Source organism: Chelon labrosus (genome assembly GCF_963514085.1).
Source record: "Chelon labrosus genome assembly, chromosome: 4".
Classification (NCBI taxonomy): Eukaryota; Metazoa; Chordata; class Actinopteri; order Mugiliformes; family Mugilidae; genus Chelon; species Chelon labrosus.
In genome coordinates this window covers 27,503,343-27,526,852 of record NC_140340.1, presented here as the reverse complement: position 1 = coordinate 27,526,852, position 23,510 = coordinate 27,503,343, and the positions used below count along the sequence as shown (strand labels likewise).

Below are 23,510 nucleotides of genomic sequence, written 5' to 3'. Positions count from 1 at the left end.
AATAGCTCAGGGCTGCCTGCCTTAAATGTTTAATCAACATGTGGTCTTTTGTTTTCCATAAAAACAGGCTAAGATATTTAGACTCAATTTATTTTACTTTCCTTTGTTCGTTTCCTAATCTCACTTTCTTATTGCCATGTTCATTGCCCCGGTGTATCCATTTTTCAGAGGATAAAAAAAAATAAAAAATCCCTTTTTGACAAGAGCTCCTTGGAGAGGTAAATATTTTTTTGTTTTCAGGGCTCTTGCATCAGCTAACTATTATTGTGCTCTGTGGTAAATTTTTAAAAAGATGACGCCTTGGGCCTCTTCAATCTTTTAGCTCCTCTTAACACATCTTCCACGCCCCCCTCCTGCTTCAGCACACCACTGGCCGGTTCTGGAGATGAAGAAATGCAATATTTTCCAAATGTTGGAAAGTGTTACATCCTGTTTTCGAGTTATTTTGCTGGTGATTATATTCAAGTCTTCGGTGCTAATAATAACGCTTCCTGCGGGGGAAGAGCCCTGTTTATTTTTTTCTTTTCAGCTTGATAACTTTAGTGAGATTTAAAGGAAGATAAATACAATGTGCTCATAAATATAAATACAGCACTTTCATCTAGATTCATAAATACTGTTTCCATAACACAATCGTATATGGCCTCCTAGCCTTCTAGTATATAGCCTTCAGAGTTGACTACGTATGATAAGGGTCTCCTTATTATTTAGCGCCATATTTTTACATTCACGTCCATTTCTGGAAGTCTTATCTGTGCCGTTTAAATGAACACCGTGCTCTAGTTGTAAAAGTTTTAAACATTATTTATTTTTTCCAACACTGAAAAGGATTTGAACCTTCTTGTTTGTGAACAATGAAACTGGTGATTTATGAAACTGACTCCTTTTATCAAGCTTTACACAGTCGGGGGTATAAGGATGAGTATACATTTTCTTTGCATATTTGTCTTCTATTCATATTTCTATATGTGCATCCACTATGTTTCAGATGTGTGTGCCTTCTGTGTGTTATTATGCTGCAGACTATAGAACTGCGCCTACGTTTACACCCTCATCAAACTTCAACCCCGGCCAGAGTAACATTTAATACTGACTTTTATTGTTTCATATTTATATGTTAGGTCCAAACCTGATGGATTGGACTCTCAGTATGCTCAAGAAAACGGGTCCAGCTGCAGCTCTCTACTGCAGTGGCTTTCCACAGCATGACACAGCAGCAATATGACAAATAGAACCAAAGTTCGTCATAGCTAACTGTGGCAGTGGCCCATTAATGCATACCCAGCACGCATTAATTCTTGTTACATATCCAGCGCCTAAAGTCTTTTATCCCTTTCAGACTCCCTCTAATGTATTTACATTTATTTTTTTTTTGTTTTGACTATTTCTTACATTATTCTGAAGGTTAGAATTTATTCTGGTATCAGAAAAAGCAAGTCATTGTTCCTACCTTCCAAACCCGTACAGTAATAAGCCCTCGCTGTTTCTCCCACCTGTATTGCGTGCACTTTCAATTACTCTTTTAGCACATATGAAATTGTTCCATACATACTAAACAAATCATTCTGCTTTTGGAGATTTATGGTTCATAGAAAGTTGAATTGATGTTTATTCTCAACCAAATTGCTAAACATAACTCAAAGTGGCGTATCTAGGTCTGCCTGCTGGGATATTCTAAAGCAGGGATTACATGAGCTGTGTACTGTTTATCCCAGACGGAAAGCCCGGCAAAGGCTGTCGAGCGTGTGTGACTTGTCAGGCCAGACACATATTTAGCCTCCTCTGTATGCACACATACAGCCGCCGATGCTGTGACATGACTGCCAGGTTTGAGTGTCCCTGATTCAATTCACTTCTCTCCCATCTCCCTTCATGCCTATTTCATGTCCCCCAATTAAAAATGCACCACGTTGACTTGTAAAAGGAAGGTGGGAATGGAGGTTAGGGCTTTTCAAAGATCCCTCTCAATTATTCAAAGCCAAGTTTGATTCAGAAAATGGAGGAGGATTAATAAGTCATGCGGAAGTTTTCGAGGGTTTGGGCAGCAAGTGTAATGCGAGACGTTCTGACACGTCAACCAAAGGACGTGTTTGTTGTAGATTAGGCTTGACAAGTTTTGACTCCCAGAGTCAGCATCTTACATTTAGACCACTTGTTACTGTACCTTTATCTGAAGTGAGAGGATTGTTTCAACAGTTCAGAGAAGGTTGGTAATTAAGTTAAATCTTTTGTGGAAAATGTGTAGTTTGCACATTCTGCAGTGAAAAAAGGCAGCAGCTTTGAATTTGTATTTCAAAATTAGTATTTGTTTCTGTATACCCTCTGGGTCCATATCAGTCCATTTTATTTCCTCCAGTACTGTGCAGATCAGTGCATTTTACGGTCAGAAATTACCATTTGAATCATATTGGCATCACATTGAGAGAAAGTACATCAAGGCTTTTATCCTGTCCTGCTGGTTGGAGAGCAGATAGACCAAAACATATCGCTGCAGAGGGAGATGGTGCAAGAGTGCGTAAAACGACAAGGAGCTCAAGACAGAGGGAAAGCGGGAGAGAGGGATGGAGAATCAGAGAGATGTTGAAACAGGGATGATGTAAGAGAATGCGTGAAAAGAGGAAAGGGATATCCGCGGAAGAGAGTTTGGGTGGGGGCTGCACACAAAGCCAGATAGAGAATATCAAGAGGCAGAGCGATATAAGAAAGAAAGGGAGCAGAGCTCGTAAAGTGAGGTGCAGACTAAAAATGGAGGCACGGAGAGATCGTTTCAATGACAGACACACAGTGAGCAAGAAGAAGAAAGAACGAAAGGTAGCTGGTAGGGACTGAAAAAAAAAAAAAAAAAAATGAAATAGATAGAAGTAGAAAGAGTGAGGGAGTCCCAGAGACAGATGTCGCGCTCACTGGCCCCGGCAGATTGATAGCTTCTGGCCCAGTTCCATGCCAGGCTCTGACCCCTCTGTCCTCTGCTATAATTTATAGGCTGCGTTTTGCCAGATTTAAGCACTACTCTGTGGCCATCATGGCTCGAGAAGGGAGAATGACCTTCCTGGGATGGGAGCAGAATTAGACCCCTGCAGCTCCCAGCTGCCCCAGGGGTAAATAAGCAAATGCCCTCCATATTAACATGATCTCTGACAACACGTAAATGGGACAGGTCTTGCTGTACTTGTCAGTTTTGTGCACAATAAATAATTTGTATATTCTTAATGCTCCTGAGCTTTGCTCATGTACAAAATTTCATTATAATATAGTATTTCATTATTATGTGAGGGTACGGCCGTGTATATGTAGTAAGAATGGTGTGTTTATAGGCAGAAACAATTTATTGCTGAATAAGAACAGAACAGTGCCAGTATCAGCAGTATACTACAGCTGGGAGGCATATGTATACCTTTAATAAATTTTTTGATTAAAGTTTTGCAGCAGCAAAGTCTGGACAAACCACGTTTTTTTCCTTATTTCAAATCCTCTAAATAAATAAAATAAAAGATCGATGATCTCTAGCATTGTTGAATTGGTTAGAAGAGCTACCTGTGCAATTATAAAAACTACTGGCCATTTTTTCTCTGCTCTGAGAGCACTGTAGCTGTTGCTTTCATACAGTATGTGTGTTTCTAATGTCAAACACAAGTACAATCTTGACTTCAAATATTATGTATTTCTTTTAGGGATGTCTCCTGATCAATTGTTGTTTTTGTTTGCCCCCAAACCAATCCTGATCATTCCAATGTTGAGTATTGCCCTGTCCGAGTCCTGATCCGATCACATGTCAAACACCCTTCTGCAGGCTTACATGCTTGACAGCTAAAAAAAACTACATCTACATTGCACAGTTTACAAATCACTGTCTGATTGTCTTTGTTTCCCTATAGTTACCTTCCCAGTTTCACGACTCTGTACCATGGTAGGGATACCTTTGGTATTAGGCTTTGCTTCTGTATCCTGGTGTGGTGAGGTAAAGGAAGGAGAGCAACAGTGCCCTTTGTTTTTGCTTCACACCAACAGATTAGCAAACTACCTTTAATAAGCTGCTCAACATAAAACAATGAAGCTGCTTTTGCGCCACATAAACATTACCCCGTGTACAGACAGCAGTGTCAGTTTCATGCAGCTAGCCTTTTGCAGTGCTGGCTCTCACACTTTCCAACAACACATTTTACACTCGGGAATGGCTTGGTCAGTAACACGGTATAAAGTACTTCGGCACTGCAGCCATGCTCAAGTTTGGTTTTGGTTTAGAGCATCCGTAAGACAAGCACAAAACAGTTTATTTTTCAATAAAATACTGAGTATAAATGATTAAATAAGCAACAGAGTTTCATAGGTTTGGAAAAATGGTCCTCTGCCTTTATTTGTAGTTCAGCGCTCTGAGACTTTTGATTCATATGCTGCAAATCCTGACTGAATCCTGAGCTTGATGAATCAGTGAGAGAGGCAGATGTAAAAACACAAACACAGAAATCTCTCATGCAGAAGAACCAAAACTGTGAGTGTTCATGTGGGATGCCGTTACTCACATAAAAAGCTGATGGAGGGAAAATATGTTTTTAGGGCCTTTAAATAGGTCTCTGGCAGATGTAGAAGGAAACAGAAGTCTGAATGCTGAGCAGTGTAGAGGCATTTCTCCACTCAGTTCATACTTTAGGAACGTATTGCACATGACACAGGTGATTAGGGGATACTTTAAGATAATCTACAGAAATGTATAAAGATATGGATTAAAACAATACACCACAAAACCCAGTGGCGGCAAACACAAACAGTACTGATTGCTTTGAGTTGTGGCATTCGCTGAGCTGCTAATGCTGTAGACTGAATCCATTTCCATTTCACTCTTTACATCAGATTCAATGATACATTGAGTAAACTGAAATTCTATTCTATTAAAGAGTGTTTTTACTTTTAGAGCCTGCTGGTCAATGACATTTAAGCTCACAGGTGTGCACCTTTTGTGCTCTTCTTCACTCTTATAACTGTCCCAGTTGCTTATTGCATCATTAGCTTCTGCCTTCATAAATCGGGCATTAGTTTTGCCGAGACTATCGATTCAAATTAAATGAGAGAGGCACAGCACAAAACCTTGCACTGTGGTTCTTGTAAAGTCAAGTATGGTGTGTATGTATGTGTGTGTGTGTGTGTGTGTGTGTGTCTGAAGCGTGCCTCACAGAAGACTTGCTTGGCTGGCTGGCTGGTGGGCTCAGCTGGGTTTGTGCTTGGCCATTCACAATGCTACCTCAATGCACAAATCAGCCCAGGGAATGATCTGGACAGAAAGCCTTCAGCAAATTATTACAGATTTGCAATTTAATGGCTTTGGAGGTCTCCCCCAGCCCCGCACAGGTTCCCAATGAGACACAGCCTATTAGTTTGGTCCTTTAATCACAGAACAGGAGATGGGAATCCTGGCCAAACGTATACATGCCCCGTTTCACACGGTGTGGAATGATTTTGTGGGGTTTACAGATAGAGACAGTAAAGTCTGTTTGCACGCACGGGCGTGTGTGAGTGTGTGAGCTTTGGGTAGTTGATAAGCTTTGCTTTCCCTGGAGCAACAGCTGTGTGTGTGTGTAGAAGAGAAAGAGAGAGAGAGAGAGAAAGAAACAACGTGTTCTTGTACAGATCGTTCATCAATACCGTAAGGACGCAGTGGGCAGCAGCAATTAATTTGACATTGGCTTTACCCAAGGCTAATGAAAGTCCACTTTCTAAACCGGATGTTGGAAAACTAGCTTCCAGTGTCATGATTTCATCAAATCTGGTTTATTATATCAGTTAAAATTCAAAAGAAATCTTATCACCAAAGACGTTTCAGATGTTTGTGTCATAATTATAATTACTGTTTACTGAGTGGAATTCCCATTTGAAAGTCCAGCCATCAGAAGTACCAGCTGTGTTTCCCGTGTTACTCTCCTTGGTGCCTTGCACTGGCCCGATCTGTTGTTTTTTTAATTATTACACTTTTTATGAATGAATGAGCAAGAGCTAAGCGATGCCTTGGTCAATTACTGATACACAGTACAAGACATTTACACAGGCAGAAACAATGCATTCTAGATAAAGGCATAACTTTTCTGATACTATTTGTTACAGACAAATGGGTTGCTTTTCACGGGGTGCTTAAGTCATTTCCCATAGCTATAGTTGCCCTGATTAATGTGCCACCGATGCGAAATGTAAAAACTATCACTCCAATCTGCCTTTCAATGTCCCAATTTGTCCAAGAGGAAGCCAAGCTCTCTAAATGAGCTGGATAAAAGTGACTGCCAAAGGGGATGAATATATATAATTATCTGTGGCTGGAGCGCCAACAAAGGGACTTTGAAAATCAACTTTGTGCGCCAAAGGCTTCATTAGTCTGACGACAACAAAATGTCCCCTCAACTTGCAGGCGGAAAGACTAGGTATCTGCAAACCTATTAAGAGCATGCAGTCAAACAGCTTCTACAGGCCAGCCACTGTCTGTTTGGGATTAGGAGCTATTTAATGCACTAATGTTAATATGCTAATGTTAATGTTATGTTAGTGAATTATTATGTGATTTAAGAAATTGCTGGCTGCTGTTTTGTTGGTCTTACGCATGGACACATTAGAAAGGATGGATAACTGTGTTTACTTTGCATATGAAAATCCCTGAATGTCTTTCATCTGTCCTTCCTATAGCGACTAGTGGTCCATGTTAGCTTTGCAAAACATCTTAATTGTGTTAAATGGAGGAAAAAGGGGGGAAGATTAAAAGCCATTAATGTGTGTTGTGTGAGGGTATGCTATTCCCGGGACGGTGCTTTTGTTCACTTTGGCAAAGCAAAGGAGAGAGTTTCACCTTGAAACTCAATGCACACCAGAATCATTGTCATTGTGTCTACCTAAAACGCTGCTGTCTCTCGTTCTCACTGTTTTATACTCTGTCAGACTTGCTTTGCTCGCCTTTGCATTTCTTTTTGTCATTACCTCCCTCCATCCTTCTTACTCTCTTTGTACGTCTCCCTCATTTTCCCTCTGTCTATCTCTCTCGTGCTTTTTTCTTTGTAACCCTGTTTCTCTCCATCGCTCTCTCTCTGTCTGTCTGTCTAAGCGTCAGATAATCTCACTGGGGGAGACTTTAGAGGACTCTCCATCTGTGTATAAATAGCTCTGGATGAATTATTGAGGGACCTGGGGTTGCTAATAATCCCGCAGGACCCATCCGACAATGACACAGAAGATGGAGGGAAAACAATTACGCAGGCTTTCTCCTTCAGAAGAGTGGGAATGGGGGTGGGGGGGACTCAGCGGCCTCTGGGAGCCTCCTCACGGGGCCCAACATCTTGGCTAATAAACCCAATTAAGTCTCCGGAATCAATCGGAGCCCCGGGGGCGTCCTCTCTCTTCCTTCCCTGGACGGTGTGCAACAACAGGAAGTGTAATGATTCATGTTCCCCCTTCTGCATTTGGATCGTCCTCTCATCTCCATCTTGCAGGTTGGCAAGGCGGACGGGACAGGACAGGATGTCCGTCGAGGCGGTATAATAGGACAGGGAGAGGAAAGGAGAGGAGGCAAGAGGAGCACAGAGGAATATTAATGGGAGTGTTTATCCTGTAAGTGTTTTACCAGGGGGATGAGACATGGGACCACTCCCACGATAGAATTAAAGCACTTTGTCTTCTTAGTGATACATGATTCATCTGTAGATGGATATTTGAATAATCTGCTTTGCGAAGTCCTCGTCTGACTGTTGACACTATCTATCTATCTATCTATCTATCTATCTATCTATCTATCTATCTATCATCTGACAGACTGTAAAACTTGTCTTAGATCAGAGTCTGAACATTTTGCTAATACTTTACCATCAGCCTTTTCCAATCCTATCAAAAAAAAGTGCAAAACTGTGCAGAACCTACCTGCAAACAAGCTCTAATCTTTATGAAAGCCAAGTTTGCTACATGGCTTCCACACAGATAGCAGAACTGTCCAATGTGAACTCATTCTGAGATATTGTGCCCTGATGTACACAAGAACAACGCAAATCACTGAAGACACTTCTCGGTCTTAAAGTGCTGCGTAGTCTGGATTTTGGAGGAGAGTTTTACTGTCCAGTTATCGTCCAAACACTGAGTTCTTTTTTTACACTCTGCCAAGTACAATGTTCCCAAATAAGACACTGAACTGTTGGGCATGGAAATGTTCTGCTATCTGATGCTGACTGGTTATATTAGTCAGCATCAATACATTCCCTGAGCTGACCTACCTGCTGCAGACTTTTGGTTCATCTTAGGAGTCATTCCGTATTTAATAATTCATATCCTGAAAAGCTAAATTTGGGTCTCCCAAACATCTCCTGACAAAATGGCTGAGGTAGGGAAGAGGGGTGAAGCGATTCGTCTGCTGGGATACTGGGGACAACTCGAGACATATGATGTGTGTGTTTCGCCATCAGGGGAGCTTTTAACAAGTGTGTACAAGTGAGTGTTCAAACATTTATGTTTCATGTAATGCACTCTGTGTGAGTGTTGTTTAAGGTGTTTTTTTTTTGTTTTTTTTTACTTTGTGGGATGAGAGCACAAGCATCACATGGTATAAGCCCTTTCTATGTATGCTTGCGTCCCGACCCTCAAAGGACCAGGGGGATGAGAAGGGGGTGGAGGGTGAGGGAGGGACAGAAGTGTGGGTGGTGTGTGTGTGTGTGAGAGTGAGTGGGGGGGGGGTACACTGTCCTAATGATGCATTTTCTACTCCATTGATTCAGTGACTCTGCTCTCCAGTAAATCCTTCACATGCAACACATTAAAGCTGGCCCTTTTTCCTCCTTCGCCAATCGATTAGCACAGCTTAGAGACGGACACTCTGGGAAGCTGGGCAGAGATGGGACTTGTTATCTTCAGGAACTCTCACTCTCTCACACACACATAAACATACCAAAGTTAAATTCCAATTGTTTGTCAGACATTTTTGGTCATGACAAAAAAACAATCTATCTTTGCCATCATCTCTCTATGGTTGCAATGTAAAAGGAAAAAATAGTGCTAACCTGTAATCTCTCCTTATTTCTTCCTAAAAGTACAGCTGCACGCAGATACAGGAGTGTGATGTGCAATCAAGTTCTTTAGTTTAACGCGCTTTTATTTTCAGAAACCAGGTAATTTTCATTCCCACACAAGGTGCCCACACATTTTTGGGACACTCAAAGGTAATTGTTTCAGACTGTTTTTCATTGTATCGCTGAAAAGATACATTCCGAAACTCTCGGAGGGCTTTGATTTGGCACGGTGATGAAACAGTCTTGCAGGAATTGGCCAGTTATTGGAATTTATTTTACACCTTCCAGTCAGTCAGAAGTAGGTATTCACCCAGAATATAGACTTTAATTTGATGACCTCAGAAAGTAATTAAATTACAACCGGAGTCACTTTTATTCTTCAAAATGACTAAGTTCTACACATTTGAGAAAAATAAAAGTTGTACATTTGAAGATGTACGGCAGTGCTGTCCCTTTGCGATTCATCCATCACTTGGCTGTTATCATTTTCTGTCTTTTCTTGCTCTCCGGTTCCCTCAGTGTCATGCTCGTTATGTGTTTCTATATTACAGATTCTTATAGTATCGCTGAACAGAGGACAGGGATCTGCATATAGTCGCCTATGGGAGAGCTGAGACTTCTATTACATGCCATTACAAATGAATTCACCTCCTCTTTCATAATACTGCCCCTTAGCTCTGCCTCACTCTGCTGAAATAATATCACACTCAAGACCAGCATTGATTAGTCCCTGAAACAGCTCCTGAATTTTTAAGGCCTGATTTACACAAAGAAAAAAAAAGCCTTATGTGAGTAATTGAAGTTTCTTTCCTCCCCTCTGTTCACACAGGGTACAGTTCTGTTCTCCGAGCTCATTGTGGGCTTGAAAGTGCTTTTTTATTCAATCAGGGTTTACAAGCTGCCAATTAAAGATTTTAAGATGATACGGGAGAAAGTCAGAGTGTTCCTGGAGACCTTGGCCGTGTCCCCTAAAATAGCTTCTATCCTCTGTCTCTTTTGTTCCACGGTGAGTAATGATCTGAAAGGTCAGCAAAGGTGAGGGGGATATGAGCGACTGCCGCACGCTTTATTGAATTACTATTCCTTGTGGAACCAAAACTGAGGGGGCTTGTCTGGGTCTTTTTTTTTATTTTATGCTTTGATACTAGATTCAGATGGAGATTTTTAACTTGGAGAAGTTTTAATTAATCCAAAAAGCATTTCAATGGACCCAAGCATCAGAGCTACAAGGACAATTATTCCACAGCCAATAAAGCTGTTAGAAGAATGTGGAGGAATAATCTACGGCAGACACACAGCTGCAGAAACGGTGGCTGTATTTTACACTGGAAAATAAAATCTTCTGAACTGAACTAGTGTATTAACATTTCTCTAACAATGCTATGGCTCTATTGAGTGTGCCAGTTACAGCAGTACAAGGCAAACATGTATCATTCTTGAATGAGAAAATCTTTTAATATGCTCTTATTAGTATTCCTCTTTTGCACTCAGTGATACTCGTTTCCACCGTATGACTAAAGGACCAAGGCTTTATAGGCAATTGCTCTGAACACAATAAGTCAAGAATTTCCGTCTTTACTCTGACCCATTTCGAGGGTGAATTGAAGAGCGTTATCTAAGCCTTAGTACTCACAAAAATCCAGTCAGAACGTTCTTGTCTTAAGGTCAATCTTTTAAAAATGAGGGGAAAAAAACATTCTTCTGTTTATTGAGCAAAGGCTGTCCTTGGTCAACCCTTTCAGGCGGGAAGATAAGTGCTAACAGGACTGAGGTAGGGGGAGACGCAGAGATTTCTATTGACTGATTGAAATTGGACAGCCTCAAACAAAGTTTCTTGCCAGAGTTTTTCGAGGCAGAGTTCCAGAGCTATGTGGCGCACAGTTTCAGCTGCGGCTCGGATAAAGCTTTTTAATGCTATTGACTCTTTTTAGGCTCTTACCAAGATGTTCTGAAATATTTAAATGATCACTGGGAGTTTCAACCCGTCTGTGGCTGGGAATAAAAGGAGAGAGAGAGAAAGAGAGGGGGAACTTTTTATGTCAGCCTTTTACAATCCCTGAATTAATAGGCACAAGATAATTAGAGAATTCTGTGCAATAACATCGTCCCTCAAGTTTTCTAGTCTTGGGTGGCATCAGCCGATGCATGCTGGAAAAATTAATTCATGTGTCCAGCAAAGCACTAAATCAGGAGTGCTCTTAATTTCAGCAGGATCTTAATTAGCTATAGAGGGGAATTTGAAGACCAGAGTGTCCCCATCCAGTGCCGTAGCTTCTGACGTCACAGAGGTCATGGTCTCTGTACTGTTTCTGTGTTTCTGTGTTTTTTTAATTGTCTGAGAATAAGATTACATATTGTTCCTGCACAGTAACCACACATGATAGAACTAGATGTTTCTAGATGTTTTATCCTTAGATAAGTTGCAACATTACCTCCAAGAGTTAAAAAATATATCTATAATCAACATTTTTATGTTAAGAATGTATGACACATGCATTATGTGAAAGTAGTTATTCACAGGGACAAGCCTAGGAACTCTCCACTCATTGATTTATTGTTAAAACAACACAGCTCATTTAAGTAGCACCAACGCTAACAGTCAAAGTAAATGGCTGGAGCATTTAACTACTCAAGGGCATATGCTGCATTCACAGCTCCTCCGATGGGCTCTTTCCCCTAATTGGGAAATTTTTTTTGCAACTTTGAAGAGTTCATGTGCTTTTTAGTGAGATCAACAGCTACAGACAACATCTTTTAGAGTTGTTGTTTTTGTTTGTTTTTTTGGCTCTGAGCATTTAAACAGCACACTGATGTCTGTATCCAGTATTTGAGTGACAACCAAGAGAAAAGGAAATGGATCAGGGGGTATTGCGTTTGGCCATTATGAGCGATGGACATGCAGCTTCCAAGTGACAAATCAAAAGTGACTCCCCCTAAATCCAGGCTACATATAGCAGCTCTTGAGGCCACCCAGATGTCACTCTAAGCAGCATTACCTTCGTCATTCATTCATTCATTTATTTTCTGTAACCACTTGTCCTCTGGAGGGTCGCAAGGGGGTCTGGAGCCTATCCCAGCTGTCATTGCGCGAGAGGTGGGCTACACTCTGGACAGGTCGCCAGTCTATCACAGGGCTAACACAGAGAGACAGACATTACCTTAGTCATGAATTATTAAATTTGATATAATTTAACATGTGAATCATATCTATATATTTAAAATTAAAACATCAAAAATCCCCAAAACCTTTTGTATCAGGTTGTAAACATGTTTATATCCCCTGTAAAGTTTAACATGCCCTGTGATAGACTGGCGACCTCTCGCCCAATGACAGCTGGGATAGGCTCCAGTCCCCCCACAACGCTTCAGTTACAGAAAATGAATGAATGAATGAATAAAGTTTAACATGGAGGTCTTTTGCCAGCTTCAAGTGGTCATTCAAGGAACTGCAGTTTTGGCACTTCTGCAACAACTTACTTATACATCACATGAGCACACAACCTCCTGAAGCACTTGTATATTTCAAATGGGAAATAATGTTGCTCTGAGCGTTCTAGTTAGCCAGAATCCTGGCTACGTTCCTGTTCCATCATTCACTGTACATGACGATTCCACCAAACCAAGACTAATATATTGGTATATCTGAAATGTTCCAAACAAGAAACTTTTACTTATGTGTTCAAGTATCTTCAGCAACAACAGACTGCGTGAATAAGCAGCTTTAGTCATATTCTCAAATGTATCAATTCTAATATGTGATGTGACTTTAAATACAGAATTACATCTCTCTAAATATACAAAGATAACAGTTTCCTCAGAGTCGACTCATCAGGCAAAGACATCTCATCACGTCAAGGATTTCCACACTTAACAAGGTCAAAGCTCTATGTGGTCCAACACAGCTGTCATTTAAATAAGGCCTGGTGACAGTTGGTGGATTCCTTTCTTCTCCCCCCACCAGAAAGTTATTCAGTCTCCACCATTCCCTTGCTGCTGTCTTTCATCTTCTCTCATTTCCTTCTCCATATTTCTCTCTCTCTCTCTCTCTCTCTCTCTCCCTCTCTCTCTCTCTCTCTCGGTGGGTGTGTGTCCCTTTAGGGTGTCTGCAGCAGTTCAGATAAGAAGCCAGTGTAGGACACAGGGGGATGGTGTTCACAGAAGCTAGGTGATCTTATCTAGTCTCTCTCCCTCTCTCACCGAGCATCCCTCACTGTTCTGCTTTTCCTCTCTACTGTTCTCCTCCCCCTCTTTCTTTTTGCTCCCTTGCCCTTCCTTCTCTCTCCCTCCTCTCCCCTCTCACACACACATTCTCTCAGATCCCCTCTGCGCTGCTGTTGATTTGAATTTGAAGTGATGGGAAACCAAATTGGCAGCATTGACAGCAGAAACAAACAGCTTATCTCTCTCTCCTGGGCCAATATGGGTCTTAGTCAGATACCAGAGCCGCTGCCAGCATCTGACTTGTGACAATGATGATAAATTGAACGTTTGTTGACTGTCACTTTTCATGTGTGTGTGTATGTGTGTGTGTGTTTGTCTGTTTTACCATGTTAGGATCCATGCCTCATCTATGTATACAGAAGGGTGGACCCTAACTAAATACATTTTAATTACCATAATTTTGCTGTACTTAATTTTTTTGTTATATAGTACAACTTCACAAATCCAATTTACATTTATTTTTATATAAAGAATATATGAACCACAACCTAGGCTTTTTTTTATTTATTAAAAATGTATTAAACCAATAACACAGCATTTCCCTAACCATAGTCAAGTGTTGTTACTGTCTATACCTAACCATTTTTTTTTCATAGACTAGTGTCTGTTGATATGCTTAACATTTGGAGCCTACAGTAGCTTGCAACTTTTGTATTACATAGAGGCCGTTTACAGTTGTGTGTGTAAAACAGACTGGAAGCCAATGGATAAACCTACCCTACTGTAATAAAGAAGTAAATATAATCTCAAAATCAGCCACACTCATATATCAAAAAGCTGCTTACACACTCGCAAACGTCTAATAATTGCAAAATGCAAATGTAAAATTTTGCCTTTTGCAAATAATTCTCTCTCTGGACAATTTTGAATGAAGTATTGGAGTATTTTCACGTTGTAGTATTGCTCTGTTGTTTACTGCGAAGGATCTAAATACTTCTTCGAGGGTTGCAGAGGTGTCTGTGCTCCAAAACGTGCGAGTGAGAGAGTCGTATGAACCAGAGGCTTGCATGTCTTTCCTATGGGACTGCGCAGGCATGTAGTGTTAACACGACAGGCCCAGAGAGGACGAGGAGCTAGCCAAGCTGTCAGCGGCCAGCTCCCACTTCGCCTAATGAGAGAGAGGCCCGTTAATTAAAAACACCAACAGGCGGAGCTCCCCAGTGTCCCCCCATCAGGACGACCTGGGGTTAAAGACATGGAGCAGAGAGGATGGGAGGCATGCTGCTTCTACATGCCGCTGCCCTCAACAATAAATAGCCCCGGAATTCAAAAAAGAACAAAGAGAAACACAAATGGGTAGAGCTACACGAAGGGTGTGTTTCCTTTAAACGGCACTGTGTCTGTGTCTTTTGGGGGGGGGGGGGGGTCTATGATAATCGTCTAATGCTTAGCCCTTGATGTTCCCAGAACAAACTGTGATTCTTTTGTCTCTTTGTGTTCGTGGCAGCAGGGAACAGTCTGCAAAAATCTTGTAGACGTCTGTAATTCAGGAAAAGACATTTGCCGGAACTCTTTTTTTTTTTCCTTGCAGCTGTTACGTTTATGTCTATCTCTTTGTTTGCTAGATGGACTTTTTAATTGTAATGCGTTTAAATATCTGTTTAAATTTGACCAGAGTCCAATCATACTCCCCCATGAGCTCAAACTGTGCCACCACAGCCTGTTATGCAATTGTCTTTGTAAGTGTTTTATTCAACTGTCAAACACATGAATCATTAGCCTTGATCCGCAGATTGACAGTTTGTCAGCTTTCTGACAGTGGTGTGCGCCTCTCTGTCAACAGAGGGTGGCGAGGGAACAGCTTACACATTCCCCACGGCTTCGTCTTCTTCCTTGCCTCCTGCGTCTCCATCTTCTTTCCGCCCCCACATGTCAACCCAGGTGCTAACAAAACCAAGGATTGTGGGTAGTCTTGGAACATATGGAGCAGCGAGATGGAGAAATGAAGGGTGGAGGGAGGAGAGGGAAGGGCGGGTGTTAGAGAGAGAGAGAGAGAGAGAGAGAGAGAGAGAGAGAGAGGAAGAGGGAGAGAGAGAGAGAGAGAGAAGCTGTCAGGCTGTCTATCCCTGTCACAGCAGCCAGAAGAGTGCGATGGACGAATGGATAACTGCTATTTTAAACTGCCAGGGAGAAAGCTTGGTCAGATTTGATGCGTTGATGTGGCCATAGTGGCTTCTCCCGCAACAGAATGCACAAATCGTCCCACGTCCCTGCAATTTCTGGTCCCACTTATTTCTCTTTGGCATGCATGTGGTTTGCGTTTGTATAACCAGAAATGTGCAGTTTGTTCTGTGTCTGAAATGCTGTTCACTGTGCCCTGGCACACACACAAACACGGGAGAATTCCCAGCGAGGCCGTGTAGATGGAGTTTCAGAGCTAAGCCTGCAGGCTCCCTCTGTGTGTTCCTGTGTGTGTGTGTGTGTGTGTGTGTGTGTGTGTGTGTGTGTGTGTGTGTGTGTGTGTGCTGTTATCGGCTATTTGCTGATGATTGGTGGAGCCCCCTCCCATAGTTGTCTCTCCTTCTCTATCCCCAGTACACATAGCATAACTACTGTATGTCTCTCTCTTTCTCTGTCTTGCTGTATTTCAGGCTGTGCCTTCCTCACCTACTGTGCCAGAGAGTCAGCCCTGAAAGCCCAGAATGCATTGCACGAGCAGAAGACCCTGCCAGGGGTAAGTCATACGAGAGGAATGCCATGACGACCCAGAAGCAAAATCTTACATAAACACATCTTGGATTCAATCTCACACACAGAAACACAGATGCTCCTGTTAACATATAATGACTTATATTTATTTCAAATCAAAGGGGAGTCTCTTTCTTTGCCATGTGTGTCATGTACTGTTTATCACTGACTGTACAGCAGACATGAGCACAACCCCTCTTTCTCTTAAACTTCCTTCTCCTCATCTGCTTCACTCTTTCTTCACTTTGACAGTCACACACACACACACACACTCCCACACACAAACCCATAGGGAAAAACCACACAGCATCACATCATACTATTTATAGTCCTTCCTCCAGTTTGTGTAAATGAGTGTGTGTCTGTGCGCGTGCATGCATACACGTGTGTGGGCAAGTGTGTGTGAGAGATGAGAAGAGGGTGGGCAGATAGATGTAGGCTTTTTCTACATTTATACATGCACATTTCCTGACTGGCAACGACACGAGCGTGCATCATGAATGGATATCACGACAGCGCATCTTTACGACAGATGTTCACATGCTGTGACTGTTGCCACTCACATGTACAATGCAACGTGCGCTCGTCTAAATGCTCAGCTCCTATTCATGCATGATAGAAGGAGGGAGTTTTGACACTCTCATAAAGAAGACACAGATATTCAGTTGTTAGCAGACTGTGTATGTGAGTCTGACGGATTGTCTTCTATGTGAGCGTTTTCTTTAGTGTATACATGATTTTGTGATTACATATTTGTGTGTGTGTGTGTTTCTCTGTCACGCATTTTGACTTGTGTGTGCATGCACCTGAATGCATGTGTGTGAGCACGCACATGGATGTAGCGCATGTGTGTGTGCGTGTGTTAGGAAGTTTTGATGCGTTTCTGTCAGGCCTGGCTCGGTTTGCTCTGTTCGTTTTTAATGACGCCTCCAGGGAAGCTGACAGTCGCCGTGTTGAGCGCGCAGCCTTTGATGTGAGTGATTATGACATCACAGACGTGCAGTCGAGAAGAGCGGAGGAGTGGGGATCCGTGCTCTCGGTTTTTTTTTTTCCTCTTCCCAGTGGCATATTATTCAGAAAGAAAGAGGGAGGGAGAGACAGAGATGCAGAGAGAGAGAGGAGGAGAGATTAAATATTTGGCCAAAACCAGAATGCGATTTTATGTTCACACAAAGTGTGATGCCGATTGATGTTTTTGCCTTTGTTGCTATTGTTTGACACAGACCAGAATATATGGGCTCAAAAACATTGTCAAGGATTCCCCCTTTTACAGGTTTGAAGGGGAAGAGTTTGCATTTGGCTTTACATGCCACACAATATGAATCAAGAGCCACTTGTAATCAGTCACTTGTAATCAAGTATGTCGTACAAGGAAATGTTAATCAGCAATGTCTTTGCCAGCGGAGGATAGTCTCGGGTTTGCATTTGATAGATGGTGAACGTTAAGTAAACAAAAGTAATGCCACAGGACAGACCTAGATGCTTAACAAACCCTGAAGCAGAGCATTCGGAGAGGCAGACCAGGAGACTGCCTTTTGTTGCAGGTGGAGGTAAAGCCGGCAAAACAGAATAAATGAGTTCATTAGGAGCAGAGCGAGGACTTGGCCCTGGGAAAGGCAGTGGGACGTTTTATGGTGCACGACTACACCCTCTTCCCTCTGTTCCATTTGGGAGGTTTTTTTTCACCTGCCTTCTTTTCTCTCTTCCTCCATCTTCTATCAATCCCCCACTCATGGGCCAACACAACCAAAACCCTGAAAATGAAATCCCCCTTTTTCCCTGTTAAAGCCTCTTTCCCCTTCACTTCGTGTCCTGATGCGCTTTTTATCGTCAAAGTTGCTCCCCAACCCTTACGTTTAAAAACTTTTCTGCCGTGTTTTTTTTTTTTATGTTTTGTTCAGCTGCCAGGTGAGCCGAGAGAAGAGGGGATTTGACTTCCTAGTGGAAATGCCCTGTAAGCGTGGCTGTAGGCTGTTGGTGTAGCTCAGACAAAGTACTGAGGGCTGCCTTGTGTGAATGTTTGTGTGAGTTTGCGTGTGTGTGTGTGTGCATGCTACTGAGCGGGTGCAGTGTGTCGGGAGAGTTTTTTGGTAAACAAGTGACAAGCAAGAATACTGATGTTAAAGTGACACTGACATTGAACCACTCGTGATAGATGACAAACTGTTTTCACATTCCTCATTCCATTATAGCACTATAAACTGCAGGTGCACAGGATTATGCTGATGGAGGATAAGTTTCTGCTAACATAATTAAATCAACCCTGCTGACAACTGACACAGAAGCCAGTGCTGTTGCTGCATTGTTTGAAGGCATTCAAAGTATGCAAGAGGTATAGCTGAAAGATAAACCAATGCAGTGACTTGAGAGCAAAGACAGCAGAGGACTCCCTGGACCCATGCATGGATCACTGATGGGCCAACAGGCCGCTGAGCCCATTAAGCAAGGAACGGCCATAATATTTTTTTTATTCAAAAAGCGAAATGGCTCAGTAAAAAGTATGGATGTACCAATTGTGTTTATTTGCTCCTGATTCCAAGCTCAATTCTATATTATTACATATTTTTATAACATGATTCAGCTCCACAGAGTGTATTTTGCAGGTACAGAAAGCCTGCAGTGAAACTAGAAATTCAGGAGTGTCTGACAGCAAACCCTTTCTGCTATAAGACCATATAATGTGACCCACAGCATTTCTTTGATTGCTTAACTATAATGTGACTTGTATTTTTTCCTTGTGGAATTTTCTTTCGTTTGAAATTTGTTCCTACGGGCAATTAAATGAAACAAGAGAATAACTATTGGGAACTTTCTGGGAAATGAGAAATAAGTTATACTTGGTATTTATATATATTTGGACTTCTGCAGTGTGTTTAGTCTGATTGTTGGTTGGTTGTCACAGATTAGGAGCGTCATTGTGTCTTTATCAGTTGTTTTTGAGAAAGGAACTCAACAGAAACTCGAGAGTAGATGCTAATCACAGTGCTAATCACTAGCATAAAAAAAAAACTAAACAACATTAATTTCCATTACCCTTCTGCTGTGGGTGGTAGTAACCCGTAGCAGTGGTTAGCATCACATTTTGAAAGGTTATGGGTTCTAACCTGCTGGCCTTTCTATGCAGAGTTTACTTGTTCTCCCTGTGTATGTGCTGTGTATCCTCTTACAAAGACTTGCTGGTACGGTGATCCAAAATTGGCCGTAGGTTTCCATGTGAGTGGGCAGGGTGACCATATACAAGATAATTCAGCTGTATTGCATATTACAATCGGCACTAGTCACTGAAGTTAAATCCTACCCCACACTATGTATGCTAATTAATGGCAGAATATTGTGAAAAAAATAATAATCATTCCTAATTACATGTGAACAGCACAACCAACACAGGCAATATAATGCAAGAACACCAGTGAAAAAGTTTCATTTCCTTATTTGAGTTACCCATTAACTGACAAGATAGAAGATGGAAGTTTTTTTTTTTTCTTTTGGAGATGGTTATGAGAGACAGAGCTAAAATGGGGCGCGTCCCAAACGCCAGGCCCTGACTGCCATACTTGTGATCCTGCGCTCCAGTTTCAGACTCGTACTACAGCGAGAGGCATTAAAAAGCTCCTCTATTGATTTTGGCAAAAGTCCTCACGAGTGGGAGGATGTGTTTTTGTGCGTGCACGTGTGTGCGTGTGTGTGTGGTTGTGTGCGGTTGTGTGTTTACGTGTGGGTCAACAGGGTGGAGTTGCAGAGCTAGAGCTAGTGTGGCGTGTGCACAAACCGCAGGGTACAAATACCCAACAGCAAATCCTCCTGCACACATAAATACGAACACAAACACACAAAAAACAGATCCCCTTCAACCACAGTGTCAGATGTACAGTACAGGCCACAGCAGCATTACAATATGCCCCAACACAGTGGTGCACAAAGGAGCATGCACTTATGTATGAATATGAAGCACCGTCTACTGAGTCAGAAAATAATGCATACAAACACGCACAAACAGGTACAAAACCCAACGCTGATCCTCTCAACACATGTGCTCACACACTTGTAACTGCAACAGAACACTCCACGTAAACACTTTCATTCAACAACATGATACTCTGATACTCACGGAAAGAGAGAGAGAGGGAAAGAAACAGGGAGAAAGTAAAAGAGAGAGGGAGCGGGCGAGAGAGAAATACGGCGTCGATTGACTCTCACTGTAATAGTGAGCCAGATGAGAAAATATAGAACACTGTGAATCAATGCGTCATTTCAGAGCGCTTTCACACACAGACACGCACACACACACACACACACAAACGGAGAGGCACATAAACACACAGAGTTTTCAGCCCAGGGGCAAACAAACAACAGAAAAGACAGGAAAGCAAATGAATAGCAGGAGGGAGGAAAGAGGAAGGGGTGGATAGAGGCAGATTGGAGAGAGTGGGTGGATGGAGGGAGTGGGAGGAGAGGTATAGTTGAGGTGCCTCCATGCCGACTGATTTGTGTCTGTTTCTCTCCCCCCCCCCACACACACACTTCTCTCAGTCTAGATAATGCCAGGGCAAGAAATCCATGGCATTGATTGGCTCCTGCGACCCAGTTTCATGGCAGCTTTTTCTCAATAAGTCGCCCTCTTTGGTCGATAGCTGCCAGGCTCCCCAGGTGAAGTGGGTGAAGAGGTGTTTGGTTGAGGGGGAGGGGTTGCCGGTGCTCATTTGCTCATTTATGATTTGTTTCCCCTAAGCGTGCACAAGTACAGTAGTTCACTCCTTGTGGTAGTTTTAGATTAGTGGCGCAATGTGCAGGAGGCACAGCTGCACGTCCACATGAATAATGCCACGGACCCTGGAGCTAAAACGTCCCCCTCCCTTTCCCCAGGCCATCACCTCATCAACTATCCTAATCACCCTTATCCAAAAGAAAACCGTTTGCCACATGACGCGCTCCACTTAATGAATACACGGCCATTGACAGAATCCTGGAGTGATGCACAAGCAAGTTTTACTTAAAGCGACTCTGGCACACAAAATCAATAAGCATATATGCTTCACAAAGACAGAGACTCAAAGAGCAGCTTATATCAGTCTTATATGCCTAACAATAAAAAGTAAAGAGCAGCATGCATCGGCAGTAGTCTAGGTAACAAAAGAATAAACAGCATCCAGTGTCCAAACTGGAGCAAAGCTTTTAAGCGAGGCAGTGTACAGCCTGAATCTGGCAGGTCATAGGCCTGCAATAAAAACTCTAATGAGTCTCCCCAACAGACAGCAGAGATGCAGCAAGACACTCTGAAAATAGTGTTCTGAGTTAAACACAGATTCTACTATTTGTTGACAAAGCCATCATAGTTCATTAATTTTGTAAGAATTTGTTTCTAACAACCCAGAGAGGGACTAAACTCAGTTGGATTAAATACATTATATGGCCCTGTTAATGTTCTTGGCTTTTGGATTACACCCCTTAGTTTCAGTTCAGGCACATATTTATGCTGCAGAATAAAGTGACTTTTTGGACAATAACATGATTCAAACTTTTTATCTGCCGTTTTGGGAAGGGTACATTGTGTCTTTCACCATGTGCCCCTACAAAGTCCAAGCTAAAAAATGTTTTTCTCAGTTTGCTGTGGAAGAACATGACTGGTCTGCACAGGGTATTGACCTCAATCCCGGCAAACACCTCTGGTATTAACTGAAAAGGTGACTGTCAGCTGGGCCTTATCGCCAAACATCAGTTGCCTTTCTCGCTAAAGTTCTTATTGGGAGCAAATTCCTGCAGCCTGTTTCCAAAGCCATGGGGAAAGAGTTGTAGACAGCACTGCAGATTAAGGCCCGTGGCTTTAGTTTGATTCATTCATTGATTGATTTGTGTCCTGAACTACACTGAGGCTAGTGTATATGGGCTTATGCTCTCAGTGCTGTATAAATCAGTTCAAGTGCTTGCTCGATGGTCAAAAAACATGTCAAAACTCTTCTTCCAAATATTCTTTATTTCCTAACCGGCAAGGTCATATTCACATCATGCTGTGAGTGTCTGTTTTCTACATTTGGACAATTTTGGCATCTCTCTCTTCTCTGTGAAGGCTCACCAGCTCAATAGCTATAAACACTTTGCTTTTCATCTTGGTTGGATGGCATACAAACTTTTTAGCATAATGCCCAACCTTTTCAAAACTGAAAAAAATAAATAAAAAATAAACGAACCAAAAGCACACAACAGCAAATTCAAAAGGAGAACATTTCAAAAGGTCAACTCTATATTTTGAATGATTAAGTCTGATTTGGTTGTAGTGCTTGTCCGTCCACCTACTTTTGGCCATGTGCAGCAGCTTTGATTAAACCCCTTTGAGGAGTGAAGCATGAATGGTGGTGTAATTGTAACAAAGATCATTACAAGCCTACGCGCCATCTTTTGTCATATAAAGTCTGAATGCTCCCATTATCGTTGGGCTCGAGGCTTGATGTTACAACCTCCCGTTGCCAAGTGGAGTTTGAGCAGATTGTGCGAATGAGAAAAATTCATCTGTCTCGAGGCAGTAGTTCACTATCGTCCAATAAGCCAACTAATTTCAAAAGTGGTGCATGCTACCCACTGGGTCAGTAGATTGATGATCCATACGTGGAATCACACTACTACACCTCTTAAGGCAGTAACCTGGGTTCTGATGTTAATCTCGTTTGAAAATGAGTGTTTAAATACTGCCCCACTTAACTGTCCTATACTGTAACTGTCCTAAAAGTCTAGGGTTTATGAAAATGTCTCTGTATAAATGACATGCATTCTGTATAAATCCTTATTAGAATTTGAAGTCACACTTATTCTCCCCTTATAAGTAAAATTGCAACAAATTGATGCCCAGGGAAATGTTGCAGAGGACGAAGAAGCCCTCAGCCACGAGTAGTTTTAAAAAGTGTGATGTGCTCTATAAAGAAATTGATTGAACTGTCTGAACGGCTCAAAACACCTCTGGTAAGTGCCATTATTGGGTGATCTCAGTGTTTTTATATTTGCACTAAAAGCATGCCCGCACTTCACAAATTCAGCCATGCCCTGTTCTTTTCAGCATCTCTGTCTGTTGCCGACCCAAGCTATTGTCACAGCCTCGAATCAACTTGTCCTTTCCTGGAGTTTGTATTGATCCGCAAAAGCACAGCCTTGCAGTGCACCAGTGAGCGTTCACGCCCAACATCCTGCTCCACGGAGCATTTACAAGTCTTAATGTCACGACGGGGAGTTTAGGCCTCTTCCATGCGCTCACCATGGAAAGTGGTTAAAAAAAGAATTAATTTTCAAGTGCAGTTCATTGGTAAAAGAACAAATTGATTTTTTTTTAAATCCTCTGTGATGCCCAAGTGCAGAGAAATCAGCCATCCAGTTCTGGGATGTACGACTGGAGTTGTTCTCAAAGCCGTGCACTTACTTACTACCGGCAGTGGCTGTGGCTGTCGCTGGGGAGAGGACAGAAGCACGGGCTGCTGCAGCTGGAACCATTCTTCAAAAAAAAACAAAAAAAAAAAACGCTTTAATAGCATCCTAACCAGTGTGCGCCTGACTTCAGCTCTGGCCGTGCGTATAGTTCACAGATTTAAGTATCTCCAT

The 23,510-nt window shown here is 42.1% G+C and overlaps 1 protein-coding gene across 8 annotated transcripts in view; it reads left to right on the top strand.

Moving 5' to 3' along the window:
• Nucleotides 1-23,510, top strand: part of celf4 (CUGBP, Elav-like family member 4) — a gene marked incomplete at both ends in the record, with an annotated part of 75,426 nt that overhangs the window by 5,372 nt on the left and 46,544 nt on the right. For all 8 annotated transcript variants that reach the window (XM_084543042.1, XM_084543049.1, XM_084543046.1 and 5 more), the window contains one exon: nt 15,833-15,915. In XM_084543042.1, coding sequence (XP_084399168.1) covers nt 15,833-15,915 — 83 coding nt within the window. The remainder of the gene's footprint in view (nt 1-15,832; nt 15,916-23,510) is intronic.